Consider the following 16788-nt stretch of genomic DNA (forward strand, 5'->3'; position numbering starts at 1 on the left):
AGCGGCCGCCATTTGCATGGCTGCTTTTTGCCGTGATAGGCTACTTAAATACTTACGTAGCCTATCACGGCAAAAGGCAGGGACGTGAATGGTGGCTGCTACACCATTTGCGTCTCTGCCTTTTGCTGTGATAGGCTACATAAATACTTACATAGCCTATCACGGCTTGGCAGGGACGCAAATGGTGGCCGGCGTAGTGGCTGCCATTTGTGGCCGCAGCAGCCCAGCAGTGGCCCGAATCCAGCTTTGGCCGGCCCCGGCTGGCAGCTTTGCGGAGTCGCCGTGGAGCGGAGCCAGCTGGGGAGGATTCCAGGGGGAGGGACGGAGCACCCCCCCCCCCGCGGGTGCCTCTGAACGGAGCCAGGTAGGGGATTCCTACCTCCCTATATGTAGCTTCCCCAAATGCAGCTTCCTGTGTACAAGAATTGATCTTGGAACATTCTAGTAACTTGAGTCACTCACCGTTCTCTCCATCCTCATGCCTACTACTTGCCCTTCTGTGGGCTTGCGTAATTTGTGTGGTGGGGAAACCACTGCCATTGTCTGGGAGTGGGTGCTCTGCACTATTTATTTCTCTCTCTCTGTCTTTCTTTTTAGGCCTCCTTTAAGGGTGAAACCCTCTCAAGGCAGCATACAGGATTTAAAAAAAAAACATATCAAACTATACAAATGGTCAAAAAAATACAATAAAATACTATGGAACACCACAAAAGCAAATTAGAATTTCTTTTGCTTAGAAATATGTTCGTAGCTCATAGGTCATATCTGGGCATTTCTTTGAGTCAGAGCAATCGGCTATTGCTGAAGGTTTTACATGTTGGTAATGTCACAGAAACTCATGTACTGCCTAAGGACAGAGGAAGACTGGATGTTGCGTGGCTAAACAACTGAGGCCATAATTTTCTACTTCTTTCCAGAACCACCCAGTCTGAAGGATCCAGGGAAGATGATAAATGAAACTGTGGTTGTGAATAATCCAATACAGCTGGATTGCAAAGCATCGGGAAACCCTTTACCAGGTATATACATCTGCAGCAATTATTTCTCATAATTTTAAATTTTCAAATTGGGTGGGCGGGAGGTGAGTTGCTGTATTCCACCAGCCACCTTACCCTTGAGGAGTTTCACTGAACTCTCCATAGGGGTTACCTTAAGGTAGATGTGTGACGTAGCTCATCTGCTGCAAAGCATCTATGTTGTATTGTATTTGTTGCAGTAAAGCCTCTGATAGTGGGTAGGTGAGCTGCTGTGAATACATGGAATGTTGACACATATTCCAACTGCTTGGAAAGCAAAGCTGCTAGAGAGTCTGGAATCCAGGTTCTGTTGGAGAAGGTGGAAAGTTGTGGGTTTGGGTGGAATTAAAACCTCACATAGATCCTAGGGGCAGAAGTAGCTTTATGATGCAATCTGAGGCCTGGGGAAACATGAGGTAGCTAAAAGAAGGATGCAGAATAGACCTGTGCAGCCAGTATGACTCTGGTATTTCCACCATGTATGCATACTGTTGCAGAGCCATTTTTCGACAGGCGCTTTTGGGTGCTTCCAGATTAGGATTTTATGGCATTATCACCCTTCCTTATTCATGGAATTTTACAGGGGGTTGTCTTCAACTCATAAAGCCCCATGTTTTTGCTTCTTCCATCTTTTCCCTTGCCTCAGATTATCTGTTAAGAAAGAAAAGATGGAATACCTGCACAATGCCTTGTCACAATGCCTGGTAGAGCTAGGAGTCTTCCATCTGGAAACACCCCTAATTATTGAAAATTAAGGATGGGTCTCACTGATGAACAGGAACAATTCGTTTCAACTTAGTGGGCACTTCCCTGGGGCTAGAAACCCTTCAGGTTGGATTTGCTGACTATCCACATAGCATGTACAGGGCTGCTCCCTACGCTATGAAATCAAGTGCAGAGACAGCCTGTAGGACTGAGCCTGGAAGAGAGAATTTGGTGGCTTTTAAAGTGGCTTTCTTTATCGCCTTGGCAGAAGCAACATGCTAAACACTTGGAATGAACTGAATCTGCCTTGGGGCTTGGTCCGCTTTTGCTGGCTCCAGTTTCCTTATCATTCCATCTCACCCTGTAAATGTAGAAACAGATTTTCATGGTGAGCATGTTTACCTATGTGTGTACATCACTTGATTGCTCAACACAGAAATTTGTGAATGAACTCCATGGACATGATAAGAATGGGTTTTGTTTGTGGTGTTTGACTTGTAACACCTCATCTCCACATGCAAGTTATCACTGAACGCTATAAGACTCTGGTGCTCTCTCTCTTTCTCTTTCTCTCTCTCTCTCTGAAAGATGCCCTGAACTTCCCACCATTCTTTGGGGCATCTCTACACCAGCCTAAAATCCTGCAATTAAAACGGGGCTTTCTGCTTCCATTTTAAATGCAGAATCACAATTGACTCCCTTTACATGCACTTCCTTTCCTCCCTCCCCTTCCCCCTCCTCCTCTCCATAGCTGAGTCTTCCATTATCTTTCATTGATCTCCCTCTCTCCTTGCCACTTTTCCTCTTTTCATGGAGGGAACTCAAGTGGAACACAATGGGGTAATTTGATAGCTCATTATCTGTGATCTATTTAAAAATGGAACAAAGGGCATTTAGTGCAGGAGGTGCCTGGGATGATCACTGTATCATGTAAAGGGCCTGCAAACTTCTGTGAAGAAGCAATCTCAATCTCAGGATAAAAGCCCGGTGTGAAGGAGCCCTTGGAGTGGGGGGTGAAAGAGTATTTTCATGTGGTATGGTTTTAACTGGCATCTTGAAACTACCCCAAGTAGTATGGGAACAAGCAATATCATATGAGGGATATTCCACAGCATCTGTATGTGGGATCAGGAAGTCACCCAACAAGGAGAGCAAGAAAAGGAGGACCATAGCAAATGCTTGAACAGACAGCCTGGTGCACAATTTGTCTCTTATTGTTGAGCTTGTTTGCGACTCGAAAGTGAGGAGGAATTCCTTCTTCCCTTTGTCCACCTTTCTCCCCATTTTGTAGTGCTGTAAGGGGGAAAAAACTTTGCATCCCTCACTTTTCCTCATGCGCTATCTGGTGCATGATACAGAATCTCACAAACTGTTTTACTTCCAGGCTGGTACAATAGCATGAATGATATTTGAATAAAAGATTACTAGAATGTTCCCTCCAAACAACCTCCTGTTAATACAGGGTGACTAGCTTTATATTCCTGCCTCTCACATTCTCTTATTTAATTTTGCAGTTATCACATGGTACAAAGATAACCTCCCTCTCACCAATACTGCTAGCATCACTTTCTTGAACAGAGGGCAAGTTGTACAGATTGATGGTGCCCAGATCTCCGACACTGGCATTTATAAATGTGTTGTGGCGAACGCAGCGGGAATAGCTGAGCTGTTCTACAGTCTTCAAGTTCACGGTAAATATTGCTTCTCTCTCTCTTTCTCGCTTTTTTTAAAAACAAGACAGCTTGGGGGGAAAACACCTCTCTGCATTTCATCTGCACTTTTCAAGTTTTATTGCATACACTTAATACCTTCCAGGTCCTCGTTAAAATCATTTGCCATGGTGGTTTGAGAAAAAGCAGAATGCTTGATTTTTCTAGCACTGACATAACTCAAAGTGGGAAAACACTCAATTCCGATGTGTTTGCTTGTCAGAAGTGTTCAATATAGCCATGCCTGGAAGATAGATCTAAGTGTTGTTATTTCAGTAAACTGAGGTGATTATTTCATTGCTGCTATTTTTTTAAAGTCAAGCAGTATTCAACTTTTTCAGACCCAAGGCCCAACTTTAAACCCAATGAACAACATTGATTTTAAATATCCATTGTTTTCTGCACTCTGACCCAACTCAGACATACCCACAAGCCATTGTTTGCCATTAGATGCACAAGCCGCAGCAAGCCTCAGGTTTGCGTGCTTCCCCTCTCCCTTCCTCCTTTACATGTAAGGAGAGGACATTGACATTTATGTTCTACATCTTGGTTTTGTCACCAAAGGCTCAGTCCTCTTTGTGTGAGGACATTAATCTCACAGATTGGCTCTTCCTATTCATTGTTCAGCTCTTTACCTTTATGATCAAGGCTCTTTCTTTCATAAATTTTCTGTATGAATTTACAGCCATTTCAGCATTTGTTCCTTTATAGTATAGAATATTAAAATTTATATATTTTATGAGAAACAGATTGGCTGTTGTCAGTCACCTAAGTAATGTTTGTACAGTTTTTGTGCAACCTCTGTGGAATCAATGCTAGCACAAGAATAGCATGAATATGGAAAGCCCCCCCCCCCCGATTATTTGTTCAAGACTTAAGAGGCACTGTCACCTTCGATATCTGTCTTTCCACATGTTCCATTGGCTTTTTGAGAGACAGGCCTGCAAGTCCACTTTAGGAAGTTGACTGCTAAAAATTGGCACCCTGATTTGTAAGGACTACATTATCCCGCTGAACTAAACAGCAACTGTGTGCAGTTGCTTTTAATATTAATTGACTAATAATGACCTTGACCAGAACATTTTCTTGGGAGTCACTGATGACTCAAGACATAGCCAAAAGCAGTTAACTCCACCCAGTCATTGCTAGGAAATGCTTGGTGCCAAGGATATTAACTGCTGTTCTAATTCTGTTCTAAGCCAAACAGAAAAAAGCAAAAGCAAAAAATCATAGTTAAATCCCTAAATACTTGTGTCAAATGTGCCATTTTTTAAAAATCCCAAGTGAAGTTTTAGTAAGAAATATATAGAGTTAGCAAATGTCTATGTATCATTATGACTGGCAGTGTGGCTATAGGGGTGGAGTCTATATATTGCAAGGACACCCCCTGCTCCATTGGGGGCTGCTGTTTCTCCCTCCAACAATAGCCCTGGAAGCGTGCTGATGCAATGCCCTTCTGCAGAGGTATTGTGGGGTGACGTTGGCCAGCCTGCCCCTGAAAAGCGTTGAAAGCACCTCCCAACTTTTGCCACTAGAGAATAAGAGTGTAAAAGTCAAGAGGCACTTTCGGCCCAGCATTTTAAAAAATCCATTTCAAAAAACATACATGCACACATTCAGGGTATACACACATGAAAAACAATATATAGATCAGAGTTGTATATCTGTTTTGAACACTTGATTTTTCTCCCACTTCTTCCTCATTTCAGTTTCACCCTCCATTTCTGGCAACAACGAAATGGTAACTGTTGTGGTTAATAATCCAGTAAGGTTGGAATGTGAAGCCCGTGGAATCCCTGTTCCCATTCTGACTTGGCTGAAAGATGGCAGCCCTGTTTCTAGTTTTTCAAATGGACTCCAGGTACTTTGATGCCAGTGCTGATACTTTAGATCACCCATAACTATTTAAACCACCGCTTAATGGAACCAGTGAACTGGGCTCTTGGGTAACCAAGGTGCTTGCCTAGATCCACCCTGGAAGTTACATAGTTTCTTTGTGAATGCTGCTTCGTATGGTCTATTTGTAGCATTATCAATTTACATGCACCTTCATTTGGTGCACCAGAATTAGTGCTCTTTGGAAAGCCACTTTCAATACGATGGGAGGAAAACGGGACATTGATCCAAGCTACCATTTTAGGTTAGATTAAGGTATGGCAGCTTAGTTATTATCAGCCACTCCTCAAGTTTTGAACTAAAGGGCAGTATAGAAATGTTCAAATAAAACGAACAAACAAATAATACAGTCCTTCATGGAAGTGGGTTTGGAGAAATGTTAGCGATGCTGCCAAAGTTCAAAATTCCCTAGTTTGGTATATGAACCTTGGTGCCTTGTTCTGACCTCCAGAGATCTTCAGCTCCTCAGACTGAAAAATGAGCCAGAGAAGAATTCCTCCCTCCCCCACTCCTCTTAATTGCCAGCAGTAGTGGAGGCAAAAAGGAATGTGTCTACTTCATTCCCTTCTTCTTGGGTGCTTGGTTCACTGCCATAGCATCATCAATACAAATGTCAGGAAAGGAAGGTGATAAATCACTTTCAATCTCTGTCACCATGGCTGCTGCAGCCCGGTAAAGGGAGGGACCAGCTCCTGCAAGAGCAGCCAGGTAAGGAAGTTGGTGGGGGGAAGGACTGGCTCACAGGTGTAGTTGGGGGTGGGGTTCTGACCCCATCACAGTCCAAATGAAGTAATCCAGGACATGATGTGATTCAATTTGTGATGATAGTTGGAGTTGTAACAAGCTGTGTTCAGACATTTCAGGAAAATAGCTCTTTTAGCCAAGCCCTGTTTCAAATTGAGCCCAGTGGAGTTTGTCTATCAGTGGAAATGGCTAGCTGTTCAAATTTCAGGGTAATAAATAATAATACATAATTAATACTTCTAGATTCATAACTGGAAAATAGTAAGGCAGTGAAGGAAATTTTAGAAATGTGTGGGATTATTGTGAATGTAATATAGGATATAATATAGAATGTAATATAGGATCAGAAAAGTTACATTGTGTGACTTATTTATTTATTTATACATACACCACTCAATAGCTGAAGTTCTATGGGCGGTTCACAAAAATTAAAACCACAAAGTACAATATAAAACCATATAAAATATGAAAGCTTAAAACTACAATATAAAAGTCCAACCAGAATAAAACCTAACAGCAATGCAGAGATTTAAAATACAGGTTTAAAGCAGCAGAGTTAAAGGACTAGAGTGTTAAAATGCTGGGAAAATAAGAAGGTCTTTACCTGGCACCGAAAGGAGTACAGTGTAGGTGCCAGACGAACCCCTCTAGGGAGCTCATTCCTCAGCGAAGTAATAAGAAATTAATAGATTGTGCAACCCTATGGGGGATAGTTGGCCACCTCCAAACTTGGAAGTGACTGACTATCCAATGCAGGGTGGGTGGAGTGCGGAGGGGATCTTCTCCTCTGTGCTCTGGCTGGCCTGCATTTGCAGTTAGATGGCCGATTCCGGCTGTCTAGCTGGGGTGCCTTGGAGTGTGTGTGTGTGTGGGGCAGATGGTGCATAGGAAGTATTGTAATGGTGCTGGCTCTGAGCTTGTCCCAGAAAATGAAAAATCCTATGGCTGTCTAGTGGCCATAAGATTGCATCATAAATAGGTTTTCCAGTACCTCCAGGGGCATCCAAAAAAAAAAAAAAATTAAAGCATATTAGCATACACTTTAAAGTGAAGTGTACACTATCGTAATTTCAGAAAATGCAGCCTTCTGATTTTTAACTAATGACAATTCATGGGTGGTAACGAATTGCAGTAATTAATGTATATCATAACTTGTTTCCCTTAAATATTCCCTGTTTATGTTTGTCAGTGATGTGATGTCCTGCATCACCCAATACATGACACTTATTGACAACTCCACCCTCTTTGTAGATTCTTTCCGGAGGTCGCATCCTGGCATTGACAAGTGCACAGATCAGCGATACAGGAAGGTACACATGTGTTGCAGTAAATGCGGCAGGGGAGAAACAAAGGGATATCGACCTCAGAGTTCATGGTGAGGACCCCTGACAACTTCCTTAAACGCAAACATTGAAAAATGCCAGTGACTGAAGTACTATATTTCTTGATGGATTAGAGAATTCCGGTGTGACCAGTAGCACTTTTACTAAACCCCATAAATTACTAAAGGATCTTCAGAAGTACTGTGTTTTTGCAGTTAATGCTCTTATACCTGTTTTGGTAGTTGATTTTGTGAGGACAAGAATGCTTTGTCCTGGGACTCACAAGACTGAAAGGCAAATTTGTGTTTGCAAAATGCCCTCTTGCTGAGATGTTCAGGCTATACAGTTTTACAACATACAACTTGCCCAATCTTCAGGACACTTTTTAAAAGCAAATTTCCCCCAAGTTTGTGTGTCTAGCTTAGATGGCACTGATAGTACATTACATTAATACATTTTAGGTGAGGCTACTTTAGATGTTTTTTATGTGTACGCCTAAGGTTTTTTTGTTCGCTTTATAGCTAAAAATGTAATGTGTGCATGTTAAAAGTGCATGTTTGGAAATATATGAATGGTACAGGTACATTCATCAGAGAACTGCCAAAAAAGCCAAGGGCAAAGGGGTAGAAAAAGGTTGTTTAATGCAAGTCCTTCTTCAGGGTAATCTAAAAAGACAGTATATAATGTTTGTACACTCACATGTCCACCACTGTACATCACATAAATCATACAAATATACATCCTCATATAAAATTAAATTATACATCTATAAAAGGGTACCACATACAGAATGGGAGGCTCAAATTTTATATGAGGATGTATATTTGTATGTTTTATGTGATGTACAATGGTGGACATGTGAGTGTACAAACATTATATACTGTCTTTTTAGATTACCCTGAAGAAGGACCCGTAGGTCCGAAATGTGTTGGAGTTTTTTCATTGCATCATACCTCCCTTTTTCTACCCCTTTGCCCTTGGCTTTTTTTGTCAGTTATTGTGGGGTTTTCCCTTTTTGTTGGCTTTACTCTCATCAGAGAGCTGGAATTGGCTATAGCTACCTGCCCAAGTGTACACTATGTTGCAAGCCAGGATTCACTGCCATATAATGACCCTTTGTTAATTCTAATCTACTCAGGTTTTGCTTCTTAGTTTAAAATTCATGTACTTCAGTTCATTTGACAGGGAGCAAAAGCAACTGGAAAAAAAATATATTTCCAAATAAGTAATCCCTTAAAAATACTGAGTCCAGTGTTCTGTTCCTCAACTGTCGGAAAGAAAAATTGCCTTTATGAATTCTACAAAGGGAGTAAGATAAGCAGGGAGGTTTCTTACAGATAATATATTGCTTATCCACAGAGACCAGACTTTTCTCTAAATTATTTCCATGCTCTCCAATCAGCTGTTCCATTTAATGGTTCCTGTGCTAAGGAAAACAAGACGACGGTGATGACTTTTAAAAAAAACGGCATTGCTGAAGTACACAAAATTTCAAAATGGAGCCATTTTAATCTTCTGTTTCTTAATTAACAATATATTTTTCTCTGAGAAATGCTGCATACTATGATATACACAAAATTGCAAAATGGAGCCATTATCTTCTATTTCTTAATTAACAAAATATTTTTCTCTGAGAAATGTTGCATACTATGAATGTAGATCATGCCCCCTGTCTTCTGTTTCCACCATTTCTGTTTTGCATAAATCTGACACATCATTTGTTCACCATTAAGGGTATTTCACAGCTAATTTCAGAAACTAGCATTCCTAGATAAACAGTTCAAGGTTACAGGATACTAAGAATGGTGCAGGAGCATTTAGAATCATAGCTTTAAACTTAACAGTTAATGACATTTGAAGTCTTTAATAAAGTCAGATTAATGTATTAAGTAACACATGACTCAGACTTTAGTATGGGAGGAGTGATGTGAGAGCAACTTCTATGTGGCTGGATCCTATACCAACCCTATGGATGGTAACACCTGTAGGAAGGAATCACATTGGTCAGCTGCATGATGTTCTCTCTTACACAAATAATGCCCTTTCCTGGCATGGGAAGGGAACATGTAATTCAGGAGACTCATGTGGTGTCTTCCTGCGTATGTTACTGGAGCAATGTGGGATCCAGCCACCTGAAATGGGTTCCCACACTGCTCTAGTAATGCATTGTTTAGGAAATAATAGCTATTGTAGAATATAGGGAGGTGAAATATTTGAAGGCTGTTAATGTGTTCAAAGAGCAAAAACAAAGGCAAGAAGTGACTGATATTGGAAGGCCAAGATGCAATGAATGTAAGTGACTAGAAGATAGGTGAAATTAAAAACCAGTATGGCCCAGTGGATGGGTGGGGTGATCAGGTATTGGAAGGGTGCTTCCAGACACGGCTTTCATGGCACCATCATCCTGTCTCATTCAGAGACCAGAGTTCCTTCTTCTTCTTCTTCTTCTTCTTCTTCTTCTTCTTCTTCTTCTTCTTCTTCTTCTTAACATTTCTATACCACCCCATAGCTGAACCTCTCTGGCCAGTTTAAAAAGATGTTGCCATCTTCCTCTTACAACCCTCCCGGGTTTTTCCTCTACTTCTTCCATGGTTTTTCTTACTGCAGAAAATCTATTAAGTAAAAAAATGAGGAAATAGCTGCACCACAGGTGTTTTGACACAGATGCTTCTGGTGACCCTACCACCACCATTGCTGGCAACTGGCATTATAATACAAACTAGTGTTGTTCTCCTGCAAAGCACCCTAATGCAACAAATAGATTCCAGTAGGGATGTCAGAGAATTTCGCCATGAATCTCGGGGAGGCCGAATGTCAGCGCATTCGGCTCCCCAAAATTGGTGGCGGAACGGTCTGCCCCCCCGCCCCCCCTTACGACGGGACTTACCTTGGGCGGATCTTCCTGGTGGCGGCGGCTCTGGCGGCGGTTTGGCGGTTGCCGCCGCCATTTCCAGTTAAAAAAAAAAAAGACGTGATAGGGTACGTAAAGATTTACATAGCCTATCATGGCTAGTTTTTAAAAAAACACTGTGATAGGCTACGCAAATGTTTATGTAGCCTATCTAGGGGTGGACAAAAGTCACTTACCTGTCCTCGAAGGACGTTCGCGGTGGGGGGGAGGCGCTTCGCTGGTCCCCCCGCGAAGTTCAGGCCGGGGGGGAGGCTTCCCGCCTCGCCCCGGCCGAAATTCAGGCCGGGGGGGAGGCTTCCCGCCTCGGCCCGGCCGAAATTCAGGCCGGGGAGGAGGCTTCCCGCCTCACCCGGCCGCGAACGCAAAAGTTAAAAAAAAAACAAACGCCCCCTGATAGGCTACGTGACGATTCACGTAGCCTATCACGGCTAGATCTGCAAAGTCAGCCGTGACAGGCTACGTGAATCGTCACGTAGCCTATCACGGGTGACTTTAAAAAAAAAACAAAAAACGGGTACGCTAATGGCGGCCCCCATAGGGAGCCGCCATTCGTGTTCCTTGTTTAGTCGCTGTAGTCTACGTAAATGTTTACGTAGACTACGGCGCAAATAAGGGCAACGCAAATAGCGTTGCCCTTATTTTCGCCGTAGTCTACGTAAATCTTTACGCAGACTACAGGGACCAAATAAGGAACGCAAATGGCGGCTCCCTATGGGGGCCGCCATTTGCGTACTCGCTTTTTTTTTCCCCCAAAGTCACCTGTGATAGGCTACGTGACGATTTACGTAGCCTTTCACGGCTGACTTTGGAAATCTAGCCGTGATAGGCTACGTTAATCATTACGTAGCCTATCACAGTTATTTTGTTTTTTTTTACTGCACTTGTAATGGTGGCGGCAGCAGCCGGTCGAAAGACCGGCTGCCGCCCCCGGCCCTGACGAAGACCCGACGAACCGCCTCCGGGACCCGCCGCCGGGAGGGACATTCATGAAAGGTAAGTCCCATCCCGGGGGGGTGGGGGGGCGGAGAATTTCACCGCTGATTTCAGGGGCCGAATGCATTGGCACTCGGCCCCCCGAAGTTTCGGGGAGAAATTCTCCCCCATCCCTAATCCGCCGCCATTTGCGTCCCTGCTAGCCAGCGGCCAGATGTCCGGCCACTGGCGGAGCCGGCTGGCGGCTCCGCAGAATCCCTGTGGAGCGGAGCCGGCCGGCCAGAATTTCGGGGGGGGAGAGATGGAGCACCTCCCCCCCCGGCCAGAATTTCTGGGGGAGGGCCGGAGCGCCTCCCCCCCACCTCAAATCAATTTTGCTAAAAGCTAAGTGACTTTGGTACATCCCTAGGTTCCAGGGCTGCCTTTCTTGTCTGGCAAGTCCAATGAATGATCTTATCAGAGTGTTCATTTAATCAGATGTCTGGAGCAATGTGAATAAAGTTCACACGAGGTCGCTGATTATGTGGGAAAGACCCACAAAATCAGCCTTGCCCAGGTGGTTGCATCATTCGTCCACATTACTCCACAACCCCCTGCCATGTGGGAGTGCATCATGATAAAGCCGCTGCTAAGCAGCCAGGCATTATGGATGGACAACCCCATTGTTAGATTGAGATGGAGCAACAGAGTTAATCTGGATTCCTAGAAGGGTGAGTTTTTTTTAGGTTAATCTTTACCTGAATTACAGAAACAGTATTTTGGTGGGGAAATGAGATAAAACCAGTTGTACAGTAGTGTAGAAAAAGTTGCAAAACAGCCTTCATTTGTAGGTTCTTAATGGGATACTAATGACTAATGAGCCAAGCTTTCAGGGCTAGTGGAACCAGGGCTCTCAGGGACACAACCCGGCAATTTTCGATTAGCTGAGCTGAGCTGCAATTCTTACAGTAGCTGGGGGGAAATGAATTTTCCCAGCAACAATATTCCCTGTTGTAATGCGAAGATTTGGGGGTAGCTTGGTCTTGAATGGGCAATTAAGACTCATAAGCTTTACAAAAGGGCAGCTCCTGCAGATGAAAACTGTTAGAACTGTTTTGTTGATATGGATCAACACAGGTATCTGAATATTTGCACTCTCCTTGGGTGTGTAGCTATAGGGACTGTCACGATAAGCATCTACACGTCAAAATTTACCACTACGCTGCTGTTCTCCTTCCTACCCTTTGGTTCTGTGATAACAGATGTATTTAATACAAGCACACAGCTGTGGCTGGTTTATGGAAGGTACTGACTTCATTTGCCATAGTAAAAAAAGATGAAAGTAAATGTCAAAATGTTTGTTCCTTCAGTTCCACCCAACATCATGGGAGAGGAACAGAATGTCTCTGTGGTCATGGGAGAAGATTTAGAACTCCGCTGCCAGAGCAGTGCCATTCCCCCACCCACCCTTCAGTGGCTGAAAGATGGTCGGCTGCTGCTGAAGAAGCTGGGCCTCAGCATTACTGAAGGGGGGAGTGCATTGAAGGTAAGTGTTAACATGTCCAAGCTTTCCTCTTCTAGGTATTTTTAGGGATGTACGAAAGTTCTGCCACGGATCTCGGGGAGGCCGAATGCCAGCGCATTCGGCCCCCCGAAATCGCTAGTGGAACTGCCCGCCACCCCCCTGCCACCCCCCTGGGACAGGACTTACCTGGGGCGGATCTTCCTGGTGGTGGCGGCTGCGGCGGCGGCTGCGGCAGCGGTTTGGCGGCAGCGGCTGCGGCGGCCGGTCTTCTGACCGGCTGCCGCTGCCACCATTTCCAGGTTTAAAAAACAAAAACAAAAAACCATGATAGGCTATGTAAAGATTTTTAAAAAACACTGTGATAGGCTACGTAAATGTTTACGTAGCCTATCACGGCTGACTTAAAAACAAAACAAAACACGCGCGTATGCAAATGGCGGTGCCCATGGGCGCCGCCATTTGCGTTCCTTATTTTGGCACGTCTTAGTCTACATAAACATTTACATAGACTAAGACGGCGAAAATAAGGGGAACGCAAATAGCATAGCATCTACGCTATTTGTGTTCCCCTTATTTTCGCCATCTTAGTCTACGTAAATGTTTACGTAGACTAAGATGTGCCAAAATAAGGAACGAAAATGGTGGCGGCCATGGCCGCCACCATTTGTGTACGCGCGTGTTGTTGTTGTTTTTTAATCAGCCGTGATAGGCTACGTAAACATTTACGTAGCCTATCACGGCTGACTGCAGGGACGCAAATGGTGGCGGCTACGGCCGCTGCCATTTGCATCCCTGCTAGCCAGCGGCCGGATGTCCGGCTGCTGGCAGAGCTGGCCGGCGGCTCCGCAGAATTGCTGCGGAGCACAGCCGGCTGGCCAGGATTCCGGCGGGGGGGAGGAACGGAGCGCCTCCCCCCCCCGGCGAGGATTCCGGCGGGAGGGACGGAACGCCTCCCCCCGCACCATCAGCATAATCCCCGAAAGGTAAGTACCTTTCGTACATCCCTAGGTATTTTTCCACTCTTATGATGCTGTATGGGTGGCAATCTGGAGTGAGAGAGGAAAAGAGATGGGAGGAAATGAGTTGATTATCGAAGAGGGAAGGAGAGAGAAGAAGAGTTTGCCTTCTGTGAAATAGGTTTTTGATGGCACTGAAAACTATGGGCTCAAAGGAATTCATTGCTTTGGGGCAAGTACATTTTTTTCTGGAGGGAGTACCACCCACCTCTGGCTTGTACTCATCTTTTGGGCAGGTTACATTTGGTGTCTAGCCAAGCCTCCCATAGCAGCCATTTTGTGGTGGTGCCCATGACAGTTTCTCAAATTGCCAAATGTACCCCGGGGCCCAGTAAGCTTGCCTGTCCTTGCACTAGACTAGACCACCTCCCAGTTTTGCTTTACGTGGCATCAAATGTAATCAGAAGAACTTCTGTCTGGCTGTTGAACTATCACCAGTCCTTGCGAAAGCAGTGGAGGCTGGTGGCTCTGAGTTTGGTGGGGCTGTGGATCTATTTTGGGTTTTCAGTCAGGACCAGCCAGAACTCTAAAGAGCTATCCAAGATGCTGAACCTGTTTTGGGGATAGGGTTCAGCACCCTGGATAGCTCCTTTAGCATTCTGGCTGATTCTGACTGAAATCCAGAATGGATTTGCAGCTCCACTAAACTCAAAGCCACCAGCCTCCACTGGGTAAAAAATATTGGGTGGTAGAGAGAATGCTTTATATCTACTGAGGTAGCAAAACAATGCTTTAAATAGTTCTCCCTACTCAGTAGTTGACTACTCATGGCCTTTGCAGATTACTGAAGCTGCAATGTCTTGGACAGTAAGGTAATGCATACATCATGACAGCCAAAAGGCTTATTTGTTTGTTATTTATTTCTTACTAGATAGAAGGAGCGCAAGCACAAGACACTGGACGCTATGCTTGTGAAGCAGCAAATGTGGCTGGGAAAACAGAAAAGAACTACAATGTCAATGTGTGGGGTAAGGTTTACAGCCAGGCATGAATGAATGCTCCTGGAACATCTGGGGGCATATTAAGGGAGGGATTTAAGAAATCTGCATGGCTGTGATTGTGTTGCAGTTCAAGAGATCTCGCACGTAAGGATCTGGTGATTGCTTCAAGCTCCTGGGAATCTCAGTATATTTTTAAAAACAAACTCATTCTAAGCCTCATAGATGGGGAGCTAGAAATGGGAAAGCACGAAGAACCTTCTGACACTAGAATGGATCTGGGTAAATCAAGCTCCAGTTGCCTGAAATAGGGATGGGAGATCCAAAGAGGTTCGAGTGCACCGAAATTCTCCAAATGTCACTTTGAAGCTCAGTTTGGCTCACTCCCATTCATGTTTAGGATCTGTCTTTTCGGTCCGTTCAAACAGGGAAAATGGACATTTTGAGTGGGAAAGGTGCACATTTTTCAAAAGTGTGCGCTTTTCTCCCCATTGACTAAAGTGTGAAAATGCAAGAGTTTTTTTTAATGTGCATTTTAAAGTGCACTTAAAAAATGCATTTTTGAATGCAGCCACAAGTTTAGGGAAGTGTGAACATTTTTCGGAAAATGTGTTCCTGTTCATGGTCTTATTCGGGATTGCGAATGGGGCACATTCGGATGATTTGTGGACTGAACTGAACTTCTCATACGTCCTTAGTCTGAAGGGTGAAGCATTGCCCATTGAACTGGGGGCAGCATCTAGTGACTGATGCCTACTTGCACCTTTTGCGTGAGTTTGGGTTTTCAAATGACTAGAGTTTGCCGGTATGCCTGAAGAGAAGTTTAGTAAAAACATCATTTTTCCCCTGCTATTCTTCACAGGATCTGTGCACATAAATGCCTATATGAGTAGCTCTGGGACACATCATCTATCCATCCATCGCTTTCTTTTATGACCAATGGGTTTGATATGAGAGGGGCTATAGAGTTAAGAATTTACCAAAAGAAACATCTGTGGTGGGGAAGGGTGTACCAGCCTGAGGCTAGCGCCCGAAATCAACCACAAGTGCAACCTACCATGCTGGGGCCATATGTGAACTAAATTTCATCTTTAGTTGCATTCCTTGCAGTGGAAAGTCACACACTGCATTTTCTATGAATTGCAGCCCTTGAAGATCTTTGATTTTATGATAAGCAAAGAGAAGCAGTCTTCTTCCTGTACTGGCTCTTCCGTTACTGTGCAGAGGGCTTTTTTTTTATAGCACAGCCTTCCCGCACCTAGTGCCCTGGTGCCCTACCCCATGACCAATGGTTAGGAATGCTGGGAGTTGTAGTCCAAAACATTTGGGGGAGGGCACCAGGTTGGGGAAGGCTGTCATAGCACAATGGTGTGCTGAACAATAAGGATATGAATTCTTACTGTGCAAATTGCTTCTTTTTTGCCACATGAATATCCAGTATTAGAATATCCTCTATGATCCTTGAAGATGGTGTTTTGGCTTGACATTTGAGCATCATTCTAATCTGCTTAAAAACATTTATTCTAGAGTTAGATGCTTGTTCTTCCCAATTTTCATGGAAACCATGGGTTTGCCTGTGAAAATAATCTGTGGGTGACTGTTTAGAAATACATTATTTGTTTGCACCTTGGGGCTAGAAGCAATGTTGGACAGCCTTTTTGTGTTGCAAATCCAGGAAATCTGTCTATCTGATTTAGTATCAGGCTGTTCGCCTGTTCCCCAGAGCTATCTCCAGTTCCAGAAGCTGGCAGCATCCAACAATATGTGTTAAAGGCTTTGTTTCTTGGAGACTTTAGTAATCTTACTGGATTGAAGCAAGAAAGACTAAAATAAAAGACTGCAATTGGGGTAATGCAGTATAAAGTCTTACTGCTGTTGGCACTAGAGCTTATTTATTTATTTATTTATTTATTGCATTTATATCCCGCCTTTTTTCCTCTTGCAAGGAACCCAAGGCGGCTTACATTCTCCTCCTCTCCATTTTATCCTCACAACAACAACCCTGTGAGGTAGGTTGGGCTGAGAGTCTGTGACTGGCCCAAAATCACACAGTGAGCTTCCGTGGCTGTATGGGGACTAGAACCTGGATTTCCC

General features: G+C 44.0%; 1 protein-coding gene across 1 annotated transcript in view; it reads left to right on the plus strand.

Moving 5' to 3' along the window:
* The window catches only part of HMCN1 (hemicentin 1), a 349376-nt gene that overhangs the window by 212522 nt on the left and 120066 nt on the right, over window positions 1-16788 (plus strand). The window contains exons 37-42 of the mRNA XM_084848192.1: window positions 918-1019; window positions 3236-3412; window positions 5140-5291; window positions 7322-7445; window positions 12586-12761; window positions 14628-14724. Coding sequence (XP_084704318.1) covers window positions 918-1019; window positions 3236-3412; window positions 5140-5291; window positions 7322-7445; window positions 12586-12761; window positions 14628-14724 — 828 coding nt within the window. The remainder of the gene's footprint in view (window positions 1-917; window positions 1020-3235; window positions 3413-5139; window positions 5292-7321; window positions 7446-12585; window positions 12762-14627; window positions 14725-16788) is intronic.

The sequence above is a fragment of the Heloderma suspectum genome, chromosome 4 (genome assembly GCF_057233095.1).
Source record: "Heloderma suspectum isolate Gila_16-S chromosome 4, 16-S_ref, whole genome shotgun sequence".
Lineage (NCBI taxonomy): Eukaryota > Metazoa > Chordata > Lepidosauria > Squamata > Helodermatidae > Heloderma > Heloderma suspectum.